At 46.9% G+C, this 19,821-nt stretch overlaps 1 protein-coding gene across 10 annotated transcripts in view; it reads left to right on the forward strand.

The window, feature by feature from the left end:
* CACNA1E (calcium voltage-gated channel subunit alpha1 E) overlaps positions 1–19,821 on the forward strand; it is a 497,854-nt gene that overhangs the window by 201,089 nt on the left and 276,944 nt on the right. For all 10 annotated transcript variants that reach the window (XM_045452580.1, XM_045452585.1, XM_045452576.1 and 7 more), the window contains exons 4-5: positions 8,335–8,440; positions 9,319–9,458. In XM_045452580.1, the coding sequence (XP_045308536.1) occupies positions 8,335–8,440; positions 9,319–9,458 (246 nt within the window). The remainder of the gene's footprint in view (positions 1–8,334; positions 8,441–9,318; positions 9,459–19,821) is intronic.

The following is a 19,821-nucleotide window of genomic DNA, read 5'->3' on the forward strand; positions in this document are numbered from 1 at the left end:
TGAATTTGAACAGAAGCAGCTGTTGTCATGGTGATGGCAGGTTGCATCCCACCACCATGGAAACCAAAGTTAAAAAACTGATGTTAAGGCTGGAAGTCACATGATACATTTTTGTTTTGTTTTGTTTTAAAAAAAGAAAAGGGGTTTGGTTTTTCAATCTGATCTTTTTTTTTTTTTTTTTTTTTTAAGACAAACTTGGGTGGTGAGAAAAACAGCAATAAGGAAAGCAATGAGATAATGAAATGGGACGACATGAAGTACACAGAGCCCTCCACCTCATTTTTCTGTTTGTTAACAGCGCATTTCTCCTGACATGGGGGTAGGAAAGGAGGAGGCAATACAGTGTGATTTTCCAAATTTGCACCCTGTGCACTGCTAACTGTCACATGGAGAAGCCCAGGGGGGTTAGCTCTCCTGCCCTTTGGTGGCAATATGTGGTCTGCCCTCTATTGATCAGCCCAGGAAGGGAAACCTAAAATTAAGAACTGAGAAAAGAGATGGAAATGGAATTGAAGGTGTGACTTGCTCCATAGATGAGGGTGGTTTATACATTGATAAGTTTAGATGATTAAAAATTGAAAAATTCATCTATAGCCGTCAGAACCCCAAGGAATACAATCCCTCTGTCTATTTCCTTTTCTGGATTGGTTTTTGGGCTACACCGTCCTGCTAGGTCAGCCACAGAAGCAAGTGCAAGTAAGTCTGGAAGGAGCCGAGCCAGGAGCACATTAGCCTCTGAGCCAGGTTCCTTGGACTTCAGCTTACCTCTTAACCTGGCCTTTCCCCTGTGTGGGAAGAGGTAAGGTGGAGAAAGCTTGCTGAGAGGCCTCAGGGGGCCCTCTTGGATCTCCATCTTTTTGTCTCATACTCCCTACTTCCTACCATGATCTGGACAAAAAGCGAGGCATCCTTCCACAAAGGGAGATGGCCTCAGGCCTGTTTTAACAGGGTGGGATTTAATTTTCTTTTCAATCTGAAAGGTTGAAGACCTGTATGCTTGGCATATTCCTATGAGAATATCAGCCTCTAGAAGGGCTGAAGAATATGAGGGGTGCAGACACCCTCTGTGGAAATAATTATGGTGGCTCTAGCCATGTCTGGGTTTGAGACATGAAATCTGTCTCTTCAATATTACTGGTCCCTCCAGGACAGATGTATCGTTCTCAGCAGCCCGGGCAAGGGGGATGTGATCTCACCAGCATGATCTCACTGTATTTCCATCAGGGTCCGTAGGAGCTGGAGCCGAACTTCTGTGATGGTTCAATCCCTCCTGTTCTTAGCGCTGGCCTTGGGTGTGATTAATGCCCCTTCTAATCACTGGTAGAGATTGCATCAGAGCCATCAGCTTCATAAATCCTGCTCTGGGGACTGGTGTTTGGATATGCTTTCCATATTCCCAGGAGGTTCTGGGCCAAATGTCTTTGCTCTCTTCCCGGAGGCCCATTACCATATTTTTTTTTTTTTAAATCCTTTATTGCGGTCGGTCTTTTCAGTGTCAGCTCCTGGCTGCAGCCAGCCAGCCCACTCCCGGAGGCTGTGACCACTAACAGTTGCTTATCCCAAAGCTTTAGAACCACAGCAGATGCTTAAAGAGTGATTTAGTAGGATAATAAAAATGACTGTGCATTTGTGTAGCACCTTATGGTTTTCAAAGGATTTTATATTCATGGATGGTTTTAGACTTTGATCCTTTTGTATTTCATGTTTGGTTCCTTGGGAATGGATGGTGGTGATTTTCCCTGCCGTGAGTACCATGTTGGGGCAGATTTTACAGTGGGAACCCTGGCTCTGGTTTCCTATTACCAAGCTATGTTTCTCCATTGCATTGTAGGTCTCAAGGAAGATTCTGATTTTGGTCATAGAAAGAAAGTAGTGGGAAAGCCTTGGATAGCTGCATTTCATTATTGTTCATGTTTAAAATGTCTCTTTGGTGTAGTTCTTGAGGGAATCACAGACTAGGCAGTAATCCTTCCCTATGACTGTCTTTGAGTCAACATCCAACTTGTTTAGAATGGCCCAGGTCATCTTATGAGACTCTTTCATTTCTTAGAATTATACCTCCAAAAAATAGGCAGCTGGGATGGGAGGGAGGGAAAATAGATCTTTCAGGGAAAATAGATCTTTTCAGGATCTGTTCTGGCCTGGGGTGAGAGGTGGAAATGGGCAAAGGAGGTTGAGACAAGCCTTCTCTGAGTCTGTGGGCTATTCTAGACTCCCCCAGGAGTTTGCAGGAAGTGCATGAGTGGCCACAGACTGCTCCCCACAAAAGTGCAATCTTCATTAGGCCTGGAGTCGGGGAGAGAGCACAGCAGTCTGTCCCTGGTGGCCTCTCAGCCTCTCTGAGTATATTCAGTCTCCTTAGTGTGCTTTGATGCCATAGCTCTGAGAGGACATAGCTGAGAGCGGAGGGGATCTAGGGTCAGTATCCTGATGGTAGTGGAGATGCATATTTCCCCTGGGATTCCCCAGGTGTGCTCCTTGAGCCTAAGTCTCTTCCAGTCTTGTCTACAAGACCCTCCCAGTCTATAGACCTACCCCTGAGAGGGGCTGATAGGGGAAGCTCTGCTGCTCTGGGCAGAAGGTGGCTCATCTCCCAGGCCAGGTCCCCAGGGCTCTGTTGATGAGCAGGGCCAGCACCACAACTGTGGCCTATAGGGCAGCCCTCTTCCTTGCCCTGGCTTTTTGTGCCTTCAGGAAGGAAATGAACAAATGGTAGGTGTGCAGGCCAAGTAGTGCTGCTCAAATTAGCTGTGTTGCTAAGGAAACAAGTCAACCGTTGGAAGGAAGGAGCATTGGGTAAAGGAGATAAATCAATAAGCAAACCTATTTTTATCATTTCCCTAATGATTGTCTTGAAGCTGCTAGACGGGAAAGGGAGAGATGGAACGGCACAGGTCCTCATTAAGGGGCTCAGAGGGAGAGACGAGTGAAGGGGTGTTTGGGGAGATTGCCAGAGAAGTTGATGAAATGAGGCCCATAGTGAGCAGATAGTGAGACAGGTAAGGGAGAGGAGGTATCTTGGCAGGGCTCAAGGTACTTCCATGACCATTTCCTCATTGGATCCGGTCCCTTTGTCCTCCTGCATTAGATCCTCTCGGAAATCTTGCATTGATTTCCATGACCCTCAGGTTGGAATGGTGTTTTTGTGTTGTTTTGTTTTTTTTTTCAAAATACCTATAGCTTTGATTGATTTTATAATTCTAAATTAATACATACTCATAGCCCTCAAGACAGTACATAAAGGAGTAAAGAAGAAAGTGGAAATACCCCTTGTACCCCAAGAAAGCTCATTATCCTTCTAGTATGACAGATTTTTTTCTTTGCTTCTTTTTCAAAACTCTTATTACATTCAAGGGATCTTCTATGCATGCTGCTTTCTATTTTTGAATAGTTAATGTGTATACATAATACATAGTACAGAAAGTTCAAGTGGGTACACGGTGTGGAGAAAGTGTGAGATACCTTTTGCAAGGATACCTCTGGCTCTGGTTTCTCTGTGCAATTCACTAATCAACTGATTGGTTAATTTATTAATTAATTAGAAAGCGGTTATTGGGTGCTTACCATGTGGTGGACACCAGGGTTCCAGAGGTGAATAATACAGGCAAAGCTCCTGCCCTAAGGCTCCCACACCTCACTGCCCTGGTAGTTCCATTTATTCAGGATCTCTGTCTATAGCTGGACACCAGGGAGAGATACTGTTCTGCAAAATGTGTTTGGTGTCAAGCACAGAATGTAATGGGAGCCACTGAGTTCCTGGGCAGAAGGAATCAAGAGTCCTGGACCGACTTCCATTACTGTCTCACGAAGGGCCTTGTTCTTTGAGGCCTTGGCAACATGGAGCTTCCTTTGACCTTTCCCGGTCACGTCTTTGTCTAGCCTGAGGTGCATTCCCTTGGCCTATGGGCTGTTATTTGCCATCCAGGCTCTTCCCTTTGGAGATGTAGCAGAGCCTCAAGCCTTAGAGCCACGCTTATTTGGCTTGAAGTTATGATGGTAAAGGAGAAGCCATGGGAGCGGCAGCTCTGAGTCAGCTCCCAAGGGTGGGGGTAAGCTGGAGCCCGGGCCTGAGCCAGAGTGAGTGACTACCCTGCAGTCTCTGTGATGGCTCCTCAATGGAGCTGCCGCTCTAGGGGCTGGCTCCCGTTCATTCATGCCTGCGTTTAACACGGAGTCTGTTCCTACTGTGTACCAGGGGCTCTGGTAAGCACTGCCCCGTGGAGAGGTAAACAAGAGCACGCCCTTGTTTTCAAGGTGCAGTTTCTGGGGGAAGGAAAATATGAGGAGAGATGATAAAGTCATACAGTGTAAAGGAGTAGTGGGGCACAGAGGGAAACCTTCACAAACAAGGTGATATTTTAGCTTGCTCTTGACATATGACCAGAAAAGAGGAGAAAGGCCATTGCAGGTGGAGGCAAAAGCACCAAGATATAGGTGCCCATTCTTCATGCTTTCTTCAGAAAGAGGGGGACACAAGGGGGGAAAGGAAAGAGCTGGAAGGGAGAGTGACTGGGTCTCAGATGGAACTGGATGTCCTCTCCTGTTCTTCTCTCCCCAGATTTCCCAGTCACCATCCTTTCTGTCATGTAGTCCACAGATACACAGGATTCCCATAGTCTCACCTCTTCTGCAGCAAAATCTCACCTCAGATTCTTAATTGCCCCAAACATGAATTCATCCTGAGGTTGAGATGATCTGTAACACCTAAAAGGATATCACTTCTGAGGATATGTGCATTTAAATAGTTTTCAAAATTTCTTTCTTTAAAAAAATTTTTTTAATGTTTATTGTTAAGAGAGAGAGAACGTGTGTGTAAGCTACAGGTCAGGGAGGGGCAGAGAGACAGGGAGACAGAATCCAAAGCAGGCTCTGCACTGTCAGCACAGAGCCCAATGTGGGGCTTTGAACCCAAGAACTGTGAGATCATGATCTGAGCCGAAGTCAGATGCTCAACTGACTGAGCCACCCAGATGGCCTTCAAAATTTCAAGCCAAAGGATTGCTGCTCTGCATGCGTCCTTAGACATCAGACTGTAGGCAGAGGATTTGGATGGGGGAGGGCGTGGCAGTGGGGTGTTCTCAGAAGCAATGCATTACCAAACCTTCCTGCTTTGGTTGTACCCTCCAGGGCTTTAGGCAGTGCTATTAGTTGAGACCTCATGAATTCCCAGCCATCCAGATATCTGGCCAGTAGCAGGAAGTTTGCTTCCTTAGCACCTGGAGCCAAGAGCCTTTCTCCTGCCCCAAACACCCTGGGGCGTTCTGGGGTGTGATGGCCACACCTTCCTGTGTTTCTCAGAAGCCTCCTATATCTGCCACTGGGCATTCTGGACTAGGTGAGCTTAAAGGTCCTTGCAGGGAGTTGTATGCTTAGGTGATCTGGCTAGAGAAACGCAGGTGTGGAAGCAGGGAACAAAGAGTGGGGGCCACAGAGGGGCTGCGACAGTCCAAGCAAGTATTGTGGGGTAGAGAGGCCTGGGGGCACATAGCCACCATGACCTGTTGTGCCTGCAAGTCAGCAACTACGAGCTCATGAACTTGTAAGTCTGTGGTTATCACTTTAAGGTTTTCAGGGGAAGAAGCCCGAATCCCAGAAAGCAATCCTCGAACCCAAGCAGACCGAGGAGAGCTCCTGATGTGGGCCGCTTGAGTGAGAGCATCGTCGTCCCCAGCCCTGCTTCCCAGGTCACTTGCTGGGCTCCTTGGACCTTTTGGGCAGCTTTTGTGAACGTGCTCAGGGCACTTCCGGCCATGGTGAAGGGCAGCTGAGCCTCACACTTTGTGAACAGTTTTGCTGGGAACAAGGATGAGGTGAGAGGTGGCAGAGGCACTAGTGTCACTCCTTCCGGAGCACCGGCCCTCCTCCTCACACCTGGGGACCGGCAGTGAGATATGCCCTTTGTGTCTGAGCTCCCCAAATACGTTCCTCTGACACCATTCCCAGGGGAGATGTTCTGATAGAAGGATGATACAGTGGAACGAGTCAGGGAATGCTGTGTACCGTTCTCACCCCCTTTGGGGAGGCGGTGCACGCTGTTTACAATAGTACAATCGTGCGAAAGGCTCCAGGAAGTCCTGCTGGGAGGACACCTGCTCGCTTTCCTGAACTCCGGCTTTCCCTCATTGATGTGATTGCAAGTTCCTGTAGTGCTCGTATCCCGTGGGCTGCATTTTAGGAACACTGCCCTAAATGCCCTCAACTTCTGTTGACGTGTGTCGTGACTGGTAGGCCTGACGTGTGTCCGTGACTGGTAGGCATGTTCTCAGGAAAAGGCCTGGGTGCCTCAGCAACCACTTCTGGCACTCCCATCTTCATTCTGCCACTTGGTTCTGGGAGATCTTGGGTGGCCCAGGACCAGCTAGCCTCTTCAGAGGGCTTATGGGACAGCAGGTCCCACACTGTCTCTGGGCAGTGTGATCCCTGGTCGCTCTACACTTGGTTGGAGCTCTGGGCCAGAGCCCGTGATGGGAGTGAAGAGAACCCCCTTTGTGATCAGTGGGTACTGGGGGCCCTAGGTAGGTTGTGGGTGGGGCTTGTCCCAAGAAAGTGGGCATGCACGCTAGCCGGGCATCTGTGGAGTGTGTCTGCTGGCATGTTTAGCTCTCAGGGGCCTACTTTTGTTCCCAGAGAGATTGCGTGAGGAGGAATGGCTGGGTGTGCTGAGGGACGATCCCTGAGGTTAGATTCCCCTCTGACTGGGAGGGTTAAACAGACACAGTGGCATGTGGGAGGCAGGGTGCTGACTCTGAGGTCCTCTGAGCCCATCCGATTTTCAGATCTGGGGGCAGAGCCACAGAGCAGCCAAAGCCAGCAGAGCGGTCCCTAGAGTACGGGTCTTGGATGAACTGGGGGTGTGTGGGAAGGAAGGATGGCCAGCTGCAGAAGAGTGGGCGGTGACTCAGGGGTGCATAGTCTTGGGGAGGAGAAGGCCCTGGACACTGCTGAGTACGATGAAAATGTCTGGAGGCTCAGATGCAGCTGGCTGCCTCACCTACTGCAGCCTCCCATTCCCGCACCAGGGCAGCTCACAGCTCCTCGCATAGCACACGCACCTCTGCCTGTAGGTGCCCTGTGCCCTGCCCTTCCTCACAGACACCCTGAATGTCCACCTACCACTGATGGGCACTAACATATCATGGCAGGGATGAGGATGCATCCGGGGCATGTTTATGACTTGTACTCCCTAGGGAAGGTCGAGGCCCTACATGCTACACCGGAGGCCTGGATATGTGGGGAGACAAGGAGCATGGTCCCTTGCCTTGTCCCCACTTGGCCAGATCTACTCTTTCCTCCTGCCTGGATGCTAGAATCTGCCAGAGCATAGGTTGCTTGGTAAGACCAGTGGCAACAGCTCACTTGTGTTTGTTACAACAACAGTTATGGAGTGAAATCCAATGTTTAGAACCACTTGACTCCAGAAACTGGTGATTCCCTCTCTCTCTGGTAACAGTCCCCCCTCTAACTCTCCCAGGGCTTGTGACACAACCTTTCTTCAGGATAGGCAGGATGCAGGCCCTTGAATCATAGTCCTCTCTTTCAGAGAGGCCCAGGGAGCCCCCTCATCGGTCTTCAGAAAAATGGAACACAAAAAAACCTGAATCCATTAGCCATTCATTTGTACTTTGGTTTTTAGATGCCTTGACTTCGCTGTCCTGGATTCAGACTCATGATGTGTCTCTCTGTTTGCTATCCATGTAGAAACTTAGGAGAAAATAAGGTGGGACAAGGCAAGCTTCTCCTGACCCCATTAAATATTTTTCTGGATTGGATATTGAAATAGAAGAGAGCTCACATGGAGAGAATTGTTCTTCTTCCAAGGGCTCTTCCACTCAGTTGAGCAGAGGTTCTAGAGGAGGAGACCCCAGACGTGGTGCCCAGAGGCAGTAACGGACAGCCACAGCTGGATCCTTGCTGAAGCATCATCGTACAGTGCGGTGGTTTGAAGCCTGGGAAGAACAGCCTGCCACAACATCAGTGTTTCTTCTTCCCTTCTTTCTGTTTCCATTTTCAGCCCTGCTTAATTCCCGGATATGTCATTGAATTCACGAAGTATCTGAAGTATCAACCGTATGTCTAACTGTATTATTTATTGGCTACATTCTTCCTTTTCTTGGACAAGATGCTTTGTGTTTAGAGCCCAGTCAGAAATGGTTATGAGTTCCCATGCTAAGGACCATCCACTGCCTTGCCTGCCTGTTTGCTGATCTAGATCTTGCAGACTGTGCAGACATAACATGGATTTTGATGAATTTTGTGTATTTATGTGCACAGCCGTCTTGGAGGCTGCATCCCTGTCCCTTTGGTGAATCTGTTCCTTAACTTCACCTTTCCTACGCCGTTTGAGTACATGATTTTGGCCACCATCATTGCCAACTGCATTGTCTTGGCCCTGGAACAGCATCTTCCTGAGGATGACAAGACCCCGATGTCCCGCAGACTGGTATGTGCCTCCTTCCTTCTTGTCTTTCCCCCTGTCCTTCCCTTCCCTGGTTTCTTCTCCTTTGCTTCATCTCCTTGCCCCCTCCCACCTACAGTTCTGTGAACCTACAGTTCTGTGAGGAGTTTGTTCTTTGCCGAGGGACAAGCTCGTGACAGATCCCATTGGGCTGTATAAGGATGAGAGGACTGACCTTTATAACTCCTGCTCCTAGGAAATTCTCAGGGCATCACAAACGCTTGTGTATACACTGCATGGAAGCCACACAAGATGGAAGGGGGGGTACAAGGGCCATTCCAGTTCGCTCCCCTTTCTAAGGGACTTTTGAAGTGAGAGGGAGAAGGGAGGGCAGAGAAGAGAGGCTGAGGGATCTCAAAGCCTATGTGCATTCACGGTGGTGAACTTCCTAGATCTTATGTCCATATTCACCTTAAAGCAATGTTTCATATGTCTGATGTATTCCCCCTAGAGAGGGCAAATTAATTGCTTAAACTCCAAATGTGTGGATAAGTGGCTCCAGCCTGATTACCAGCAGATGAGAACCCTTGAGCTTCCAATGTAAGTGAAGATCAGCGATGGAAAAGCCACCCCCTTCAAGGCAAAGCTAGAAGCATCAGTTATGCCCCTGGGAAGAAGCCTGGCCTTGGTGTTACCCCTATATCTGTCCATTTCTGCAGCTGGCTTTCCTGAGACTTCCCTTGCTCCTGTGCACTCCCTAAGTCCTTCCCACCTGTACATGGGGCTGGCCCAGGGCAGGTGTCCAGCCATCCTGTAGGAGACAGGACTGGTCAGAGTGGAGGGGGTGGCCAGGATGTGCCTTTGTCTGAATCTGATGAAGTATATTCCGTGCCTTATCGGCACCTCTGCTCCTCATCCCACAGGAAAAGACAGAACCATATTTCATTGGGATCTTTTGCTTTGAAGCCGGTATCAAAATTGTGGCCCTGGGGTTCATCTTCCATAAGGGCTCGTACCTCCGCAATGGCTGGAATGTCATGGATTTCATCGTGGTCCTCAGTGGGTGAGTCTTCTTCCTGTCTTTCCTTTTTTGGGTGTGAAGATGCACCTATGTTGTCATGAAGTGGCTGGTGCAAGGAACTCAAGGGTGGGAAGGCAGCAGCCCATGGAGTAGGGACAGAGGAAAAAAGTTCAAGGACAAGATTCCCCATGGGGCTAGACCATAGGTAACCCACCTGCAGGGGAGTATGGGTACTCTGCGGAGATGCATGTGGTATTCTACAGAGGTTATAGAACCAAGGTGTGGCTGCTACCGCTTCCGGTTTTCCATTCTGTGCTTGGCTAGTGCTGGACACATATATCCCAGTGAGTCTTTTTACTAAAGCAAGAAGCTTGCCGTAGCCTGAGGGGCACCCCCAAAAGCTGGGCCCAAAGTGCAGTTTTTCTTTGAACATTGGAGAAGAACCCCAAGGATATTTACTTAACTGAGAATTGAGACTTGTGTCCTGAAAACAGAATTTTTTATGATTTGCAGATTTATTAACGTGAGGAAGTATAAAATTGAATCACATTAAAATGTTTGATACGCAGTACTAAATTGTTGCCCATGCAGTGTCATAGGCAGCGTTCATTTATTGGCAGTAGATTTATTTGAATACTTGATAAATCGTTTCTTTGAAAATGAGTATAGTATACCTCTATTGGGGCCTGTCCAGCACCGTCAGCAGCATACGTGATGGACCTTAGGACTGGTGATAGTAGGTATGTCTCACCGGGCTTTGTGTCAGGTGGTTTTCGGTTCCTGTATTAAAGGGGAGTGGTCCAAGCCTGACGGGGGTGCCCATGTCCTGTGTGGGTATGACAGCAAGGGGTGTGGAAATCACCACACCCAGATGCTTGTCAGACAGTAGCTCAAATCTGTGTGGGAAAGAAGAGAATGTAGTAGAAAAGTGAGGAGGGAGCCACCTAGGAGCCACCATTATAATCGACCAAAAGGAGGGGGAGCAAAGAGGAAATTATTTTCCACAGAACAGAGGAGTGGAAGTCAATAAAGTCTGAGGAGAACAAGAGCTTGAGAATGTTCGCGTCTACTCATTGTCTTGTGGAATAGACATAACACTTATACTTTTAACCTTCACACCAATTGTGAGCACGAGAAAGAGAAAAAAGTCAAAGGTGTAAAGGACTGGAATGTTCGAATGGAGCTCATAAGCAGCCAACCCCTCAATATAGGGAACAGATAAATAAGTAGAGACAATGACAACGATGTTTAAAAACATCTGTTGCCTTACAAAAGGATTTTCTGAAGGTTACTCTTCTAAAAGAAAATTCTACTGAATTTTAAGTATGATTTAGTGTATAATTTGTACATAGTGTTTCAGAAGTGCATGGTCATAGACAATGCAGCACACCTGAGCAATGTGTTTTATGTTTTATTTTTTTCAGCTTTATTGAGGTATGATTGACAAAAATTGTGTGTATTTAAGGTGTGCAATGTGATGTTTTGATATACATTGCACAGTGATTACCACAATCAGGCTAATTAACATCTCCATCATCTCTCATAGTTACCTGATTTCTGTGTGTGTTGAGAGTACTTGAGTTCTACTCTCTCAGCAGATTTCAGGTGTATAATACATTATTATCAACTGTAGTCACCATGATGCACATTGGGTCTCCAGGACTTATTCATCAATAGATGACAGTTTGTACTCTTTGACCAATGTCTCCCTCACCCCCAATACCTAGTAACCACCATTCATTCTTCTGTTACTGTGAGTCTGATTTTTTTCTTTAAGACTCTACATGTAAGTGAAATCATGCACTATGTATCTTTCTTTTTAGTACTTAAATTATTTCACTTAGCATAATGCCCTCCAGGTTTAGCTATGTCATTACAAATGGCAGGGTTTCCTTCCTTCCTTTTTTTTTTTTTGAGGCCACATAACATTCCATTGTGCGTGTGTGTGTGTGTGTGTGTGTGTGTGTGTGTGTGTGTCTATGCACGCATGCGCACACACACATGTGTGTATTTCCTTATCCATTCATCCATCAGTGGACATTTAGGATGTTGTCATATCTTGGCTATTGTGAATAATGCTGCAATGAATGTGGGGGTGTAAGTATCTCTTCAAGATAGTGATTTTATTTCCTTTGGATATATACTCAGAAGTGGGATTGCTGCATTCATGGTATTTCTATTTTTAATTTTTTGAGGAACCTCTGTACTGTTTTCTGTCATGGCTGTACCAATTTGTATTCCCACTCACAGTGCACAGGGGCTGCCTTTTTTCCACATCTTCAGCAACGCTTGTTATCTTTTGACTTTTTGATAATAGCTTGGCGATATTTTTAATGTCCCTAAAATAAGTAATACATACTATATAGTGAAAGGTATAAAAGAGAATCTGAGTCATTTAGAAATGTGATTCTGTCTGGAAGAAAAATACTATTACGCATGTGTATTATATGTTAGGATTGTGTGAATTCTTGGTCCTGCTGAATTTTATATTCAGAGGCCATTTGAAATTTCTCATCTAGTCCGTTTATTTTTATTTTAAGCTATTAAGTGTCCATTAAAGAAAATAGGTAAAATACTGGAAAGTCAAAAGAAAAAAGCAGTTCACAGATTAAGAAAAGTTCTTATTGTTTTGTGGTGTTTCCTTCCAACCCTTTTAATGCTAAGGAAGCTTTCTTTTCAGTGTTTGTAATTTTGCTGCCTTTTCTGAACATAGTATGGGCATAGTACATGTTACTCCATATTTTGGTAAAAAAAGCAATTTATTAAATGGATATACATAGAAGACGTGCATTTCTCCATTTTTACAATTATTTGACACCTAGATTGCTTTCTGGTTTGGGCTATTGTGATTAATTATTAGAAGTGCTCCAATGTACATCTTTCGACTGTCACATTTTAAGAGGCATTGTGACAGGTTGAAGTGCTTCTAAAGGAGAATCCGCCATTCTGGTGTGGGGTCTGGGAGCGAGAATGTGTGGGGAGGAGAAGAAGTGGACTCTGACAGGAGGAGACAAGACTGAGACTGATGGAAGCTGTAAGCACTGCCTTCCCGTTAGGGTTGCCATGTGGCCCGAGAAACAGATCTGTAGGAGTCAGCGGGATCCTTCTGTTGTAACATGGCCAGGAAGGACCTCTGTGTCCTCTCCTGCATGTGTGGGGGTGCACATGAGTGGGCACAGGTGGTGAACTCTAAGCCAAGTTACTTGTCCTCTTTGTTCTCTCCTTACTCAGCCCTCCAATATCCCATTCTTAGCGGCTCTTCAGACTTTGCCAAAAGGCCACTGCTGTCCATCTGAACCAATAAGACTGTCCATCTTCTTTTTACACCTACTGATTTCCTTCTCCCTTTAATTCGCATGTGAATGTGCTCCATGGGAGGGGCTTGACACTCTTGAGATTTGTGCTGAGGGTGCTGAGGGTTATGGTTCTATCCCACAGGGATGGATCATCAGATTTAGTCTTATGCTCACACAGCGCTCTCATGTACCACATTGCATGGCTTCTGCAATGCACATTTCTCAAGCTGGAGCATCTTCAACATCAGCCTATATCTTATAATAATGACATCATATAGTTTCATTGACAGCATTTTTCTTTCTTTCTTCACCAATAAGGAAATCATGGGGCATCTTACAACTGTTAGGGTCTTAGAAGCAGTGAAATACCAATAAATACCAGTTGTTATAATACCAACCCAGGGAGGCAGGCAGATCAGGCTTTAGATGTGAATTGTCTAGCATGCAGGTTAAGTGCTCAGTGTAAGATCAGCTGCTTCTTGATGGCAGATCCAGGAGTTGGAACTGTGCCCTTTGACCCAGGGCTGGTGCTTTGCCTGGCACAGCTCCCTCTCCACACTTCTTTTTTTTTTTTAATTTTTTTTTTCAACGTTTATTTATTTTTGGGACAGAGAGAGACAGAGCATGAACGGGGGAGGGGCAGAGAGAGAGGGAGACACAGAATCGGAAACAGGCTTCAGGCTCTGAGCCATCAGCCCAGAGCCCAACACGGGGCCCGAACTCACGGACCGCGAGATCGTGACCTGGCTGAAGTCGGACACTTAACCGACTGCGCCACCCAGGCGCCCCTCTCCACACTTCTTGACATCCACTTCTGTAGTAGTCCCTGCAGGCAGCTCCTGCTTCCCACCTCAGCTCCAGGTGTCACCTCTCATTCTCCTCCTGTATACAGGGTGGATGACAAGTGCTGGAGCATGACACAGCACCTCGGGCTGAGGCTGCACAACTTCTCAGCTCTCAGTGTGTGACTAGAGGGGAGGGAGCAAGGGAGGGGGTGCTGAGGTGTCAGACAGCTGGGTCAGTGAAAGACCTTCTATCACCGACTTTTGCCAAGGAATGGGTAGCTGAGGACCTGAGCCACTACATTTTGCCTGTCCTCTGACCTTCTAACCTTCTGTATTCTTAGGTCTGTAAATTGAGAGAGTTCATGGTTTAGAAAGTATGTATATGTGCATTCTTCGTCTAATCCTCACAATCCACCAAATGAGATCTTGTTATCCTCATTTTAGATGGAGAAACTGAGGTTCAGAGAGGGTAGGTGATGTACTAGGAGGTATTTGATCCAAGACTTGAGCCCACATCTTCTCACACCACGTTCCTTCTTCAGCACTCGTTTTCTCACACCATCAGCCACCACCCAACCTCACAGCCTCCGTGGTTCTACAGCTGCATGATTGCATGTTCCTTCAGTTCCACTGAAGCAGTGTGGGCTGGGCAGAGAGGGGCATAATTTGGCAGATGTCCCCGACCCAGAGGTAGGGCTTCACGTGTGACTTGAGGAGGACCAGAGTCCCATCTGTCCATCCTAGGACTTCTCTCTGTGGGCTTGGAATAAAACCCCCAGCTCTGTGGTTAAGAAGGCATGTTACTTAACTCCTGTGGGTTTAATGTACAAAAACTGAATCACCAGTTCATTAATTGCCTTGTTCATTCATTCATTCATTCATTTATCCATTTATTAAACAGACTCGTATTGTTGAATATGCAAGCAAATGTTGTAACTAAGGAACACCAAAGTTAATGTATTCTCATTTCTTCTAAAAGACAGTGGAATTTGCCATTCCTTTAACAAACTATTACCTTACATAACTTGGGATCTCTTGTATTGGTAACAATTCGGGACATGCTGTTTCTAAACATTTGTTAGGCCACCCGGAGGATTTTAAATTATTTGAAGTCATTATTGTATATTGGTTTTTGTAATAAATCAGAGTACCAGCAATATGGGCAAATTATAGAGGGGATGGAACACTCAAAGATGCTCCTAAACCCTGGCTAAGAACAGGGAAGTGAAGGCGAGGACTGCCTTTCAACCCTGTTCATGTCTGTCGCCCCAGTGCCTGGATTGTAGTAGGTACTTAGTAAATGCTAATTGAGTCAAATCACTGGCTTCATCTCAGATTCTCTTGTCACCTGTAGGATACAAAAGAGATGCTGAGGGAAGCCTGGGACTAAAAGTAGGGAATGATTGTCTATTCTCAGTTCTTCCCCTAGGTCTACAGCATCTCTCTCTCTCTCTCTCTCTTTTTCTCTCTCTCGACTCCTGCGAGCGTGCTCACATTCTGATCACTCTGTTAGAGAAAAGAAAACTGGGAACTCAATCTGTAGGTTATTAAGAAGTATGGGGATTTTATTCATTTGGGCCTATTTACAGGATTCTCAGGGTTACCTTCTGGGGATTGCTCCCTGGGTGATGAGGGTGGCTGAATATTGAAGACACAGCCTTCCAGAACTGACTATAGGGGGGTGGTAAGGAGGAAGCAGCAGTATCGGATCACCTGACATTTGCTATAGAGAGAAAGCTGGCATTTGTTAAGCTATATGCCAAAGACTGTAATACACACACACACACACACACACACACACACACGTTTGTATGTACGTATGTTACTGCTCAGAATATGCCATGCCGTCAGCGTGGCCAGCCTTGCTGTGGGAGATGACCTGTTACGACTATTCCCTTAACTGTGAGTACATGTGTGCAGACTCTGGATTATGGGCAGGTGTATCTGAGCCTGGGGCTTTTCTCCTTTTTTCTACCAAGGCCCTCATTCCAGGGCCTGAGTGATCACCTGTCCCTACCCTACTGTCTTCCTTCAAGAGACATGGCTGAGTACCCACAATGTGCCAGGCCCTGTACGGAGTGTGGGTGGGATGGGGTTGAGCGTCCCCTACTGGGAACCACATGTTATGAAAACCCAGAAGAAGGGCACCCACCCTAGCTCTTGCAGGGGGGTGGTTGGGGAAAGACACATTTAAATTGGGATTGAGGATGGGCAGGTGGGGCTTAGATGAGGAAAGAGAAGAGCTTTCTTTTCTGGGGAAAGAATACCATGTCCAAATCCTTGAAGGTGAGAGAGTGAGAGCAGGCAGGACAGCTCTGGGGAGTTGGCTGGCAGAGTCTGAGAGCTGAGCCCGCAAAGGTCAGCAGGGGCCAGGGCCGGCCGTGCCCCGGAGCTTGTTCGTTAGCCGGAGGGCAGTGGGGAACAGCTGAAGGCTTTGAGCAGGGCTGGGATGACTCATTCTAGCTCTGTTCTGGATGCCGCACAGGTCTTTTTTCTCCTGGACTCAGTCCACTCCCAGGAAGGGGCATGGAGAGGGGAAGGGAGCCTTTGCTGAGTCTTTAGCTGTAGTCTGGGGAGGACTTGCATAACCAAGCAGAGAGAGGAAAGACAAAAGAAGAGGGAACAGGGGAGAGAAAAGCCTGAGGAAATGCAGCAGAAGAAATGCTGGGGGCTGTCAGTGCATGTCCCCAGTGTCTTTCCAGTGGCACACACACAGCGGTTCAGCCTGAAGCCTGTTGGCAGGAGGATGGTATCTGGAGCTAAATATACATTGATAAGTATTTTTAGAGGGTTTCTGTGAGAAGGCCGCCCTAATACACGAGTTTCCCGAGCAGCTAAAGATCGAGGAAAGCACAGTTTTCCCATTGGAGCACTGTCTCTCCGGTGCTGCGAATGTGGAGGAGGTATTGTGAACGCAGTCCCGGGGCCCCCAGCCCAATTTAAATCTCTGTGGTAATAGGACGACAACACTTGGTATTTATATAGCATCTTCCTGCCAGTGAGCCTGGCAGGATTTTACAGACCTGTCTTGTACTCATCCTCTCTGCTCTGAGTGGGCGAAGCGGGGAGGTGGGGAGCAAGCAAGGGCTGGCTGGAGGGAGGGGGCATTGGAGCTTACCATTCCGGAGATGGGGCAGCAGGCCGACTGAGGTGCGGGGCTCGGCTTCGGAGGAGCCGAGTCAGGAGAAGGGGCCGAGGTCTCCGGTGCTTTAATGCTGGTGGCAGGGTGCTCTGCTGGACTGCTTCCCGACGTCTTGCTCCCAGCGCAGTTGGTGGCCGCTCACCCGAAGGCCTCCACCTCCTCACGGGCTCCGTTTGCACTTCTGGCTCCGCACCAGGGGGGACACAGCTCTGCTTGCTGCCCCTCCTTTCATCGGGACCTTAGTGTGTCTTTCTAATGCATTCTCCTCCAGATGGGTGAATGGTGGGAACCCCGGAGCTGGAATTAGGAATTTTGGTTTGGGGCAGAGGGGGCCAGAAGGCAAAAAGTGGAGCTTAGAGGGCTCTTCTCAGCTCTGTGCTGATGACAAGCCCAGTTCCTCCAGGGAGGCCCTGAATGAGAATCCCAGTTGGTAGTTGACAAGCAGTTGAGTTGGGATTCCTCCTGGGGTGGCGGGTAATTTTGTTCTCATGTATGAACTCTGTCTTTTTTCTATCTTGAGAGCCATCATCGATTCACTCAGCAGATATTTATTGAGTAGCTACTTTGTTCTGCGGGTAAACCACTGATATTGGCACGGTTTCTCTTTCCTGAAAGACTGCTTCTTGCCTCCCCCACTGAGTGACAGAAGCTCAAACTGGAGAGAACTAACTGAGGCCTGTATTGGCCTCGGGGTCAATAAGGAGGAAGTGGGAAAGGGACTAGAAGAGCCTTCAGAATCCACAGGGAGATTGGTTTCGGGCTATTTTTCTGGATTTACATCCACTTAGAGTCGCGTAAGGAAAACAATTATGGCAAGTTGCTTTCTAAGTCAGACCAAGGCACTGAAATGCGAACGCTCTTAGTTATGTGCATGAGTGTGTGTGGAAGAGGGTGGCAGGGGTGAAAATTCCGAGGCATGTTTGCAAAGCAGAGATGGATGTGGCATAAATGTTCATTCTATAGATTTACAAGGTAGAGTTGAGAATTAAAGGGAGTGTTTACATTTCCATCTTGTGGATGATACATGTCTCCTCACTTGGGCAGAGATCTGTGCACTGGTGTCTATGTTGTAAATATAGTCCACAGTTAAGTACAAATGCGTCAGTGTGAAATGTGAAATTCAACAGCACGGTTTAATGTATGTTTCACTGAAGTCAGGAAATAGCAGATGTGATGAGTGCAGAGTGGTTGCCAACAGGAAGGGGTGAGGTGGAGCAGTGCAGATGTTGAAAGGAAAAAGGGGGTGTACTGGTCTTAAAGAGAACATATAAAGGAAAGTCAAGTCTACGGTCACTAAGACTTAATCACTGAACTTTAGGTTTACGAGGATGCTCAATTCATCCAGCTTTCCCTTATTTACTGTTTGTCACAGAAGAAAAAAACTGAGACCCGGTGGCTAAGCAACTTGTGGAGGGTCTCGTAGCTGGAATGTGGTGAGCGGGGGGCCGGCTGCTGGTTTGCTAACTCCAGATCTGGGGCGTGGTTCTGGTTAAGCTTCACTGTCGCTGACAGTGAGAAGCTGCTGTTGCTTGATGGCACTCAGGCCATCAAGCTGGGGGTTAGGAAACAAATATGATTTTTTATTAGGTAGCTGGAATATATATGTGAATTTTTATGAAAACAGTTTAATCTAGTGGATTAAATTATTCGGGTATCCTGCGTTCTGGCCCTGACTGTAATATGCGTTCTCTCCGTGATGCCGGGTGATACGTAGATGATCTTAGCTTCCGTTTCCTTTACGGAGTGAAGACAACACCTGGCCTAGCTTCTTCACCACCTTCCGTGTGACAAGCACAATAATGTAATGATGATGCTGATGCTGATGGTGATGGCTCCCATTTTACCAGGAGCTTACGTTGCCCTATTTTAAATGGGAAAGCCTTCACATACCAGCTCAGCCCTTGCACAGATCATTTTAAACATAGAAACAAAGCAAGGCAGATTCCATCTCCATTTTGCAGGTGAGGAAACCAAAACTCAGAGAGGCTAAGTCACATGCTCATGCCAGATATTTACTAAGGGGAGGAATGCTATTTTAATTCTATTAGCAACAATTCCAAAGCCCGTGCTGTATCCACTGTATGCACAGCTGCCTCAGCATAATGTTTTGGAAGGTAAAGAAATGAAATACCAAATCAGTGAGTGGTAATACCTCCCCCCAGGACAGTGATATTATGAAGATAAATGTTTAAATACACATGAAGTACCTTTTGGACCTTTAAAAAAAAAAAAGGTGTGTAAACAAGGAAAGCATTCAAAATACTATGGTTCTGTTGAGCTCATTCAGAATAGTCATTTATCTCCATATAACTTGCAGCCACAGAGACCAGTTTCACTACAATCTATTGCAGTTTCCAAAACTGTGGCTAATTAACAAATTTCCATTAGTTGTCATTTTGTTTCAAGACAGAAGTTTAGCACAACTTGAACACACTGTATCTCTTACTTCCTGTTAGTAGTGTATCTAATTGCATCAGAACTAGTCAAATCCTGGGGTGCCTGGGTGACTCAGTTGGCTAAGCCTCTGACTTCAGCTCAGGTCATGATCGCATGGTTCGTGAATTTGAGCCCTCCGTTGGGCTCTGTGCTGACAGCTTGGAGCCTGGAGCCTGCTTCGGATTCTGTGTCACCCTCTCTCTCTGCCCCTCCCCGGCTTGCATTCTGTCTCTGTCTCTCAAAAATAAATAAACATTAAAAAAAAAAAAAAACACTAGTCAAATCCTTCTACAGTTATTATCAACAGCAACAAAGAAATTCCTAGAGTAAAAGCTGAAACAAAGCCCTTTATATTTAATCTTATCAATAGTGAAAATATTATATTACCCAGATCCCCTCCCCCTTTTTTATTTATTTTTCTTGGCTTTGACTTCAGGTCCTCCATACTCCTCCCTACTTTGCATAGACACACACACATCAGAGGGGTCTGATTGTTACAAAGAAAGGCTGAAGAGATTACCTCTCTTCCTTCAGGAGGAATGTCCCATTGGAGAACTCTAGTTATCGCCGAGGAGAGCTGACAGGAAAGTCTGAGCTCCTACATCCTCCCACCCTTGTCTTTCATTTCCTTCTGTCTCGGCTGCCACTCTTCTGTCAGGAGCCTGGCCCTTGGTGACACAGTGGTTAGGAGAGGAGCTCAAGGCCATGGCTCTTCTCCCTGGCCTCTCACTCTGGGACTGTGACTG

Source organism: Leopardus geoffroyi, chromosome C3 (assembly GCF_018350155.1).
Source record: "Leopardus geoffroyi isolate Oge1 chromosome C3, O.geoffroyi_Oge1_pat1.0, whole genome shotgun sequence".
Taxonomy (NCBI): domain Eukaryota; kingdom Metazoa; phylum Chordata; class Mammalia; order Carnivora; family Felidae; genus Leopardus; species Leopardus geoffroyi.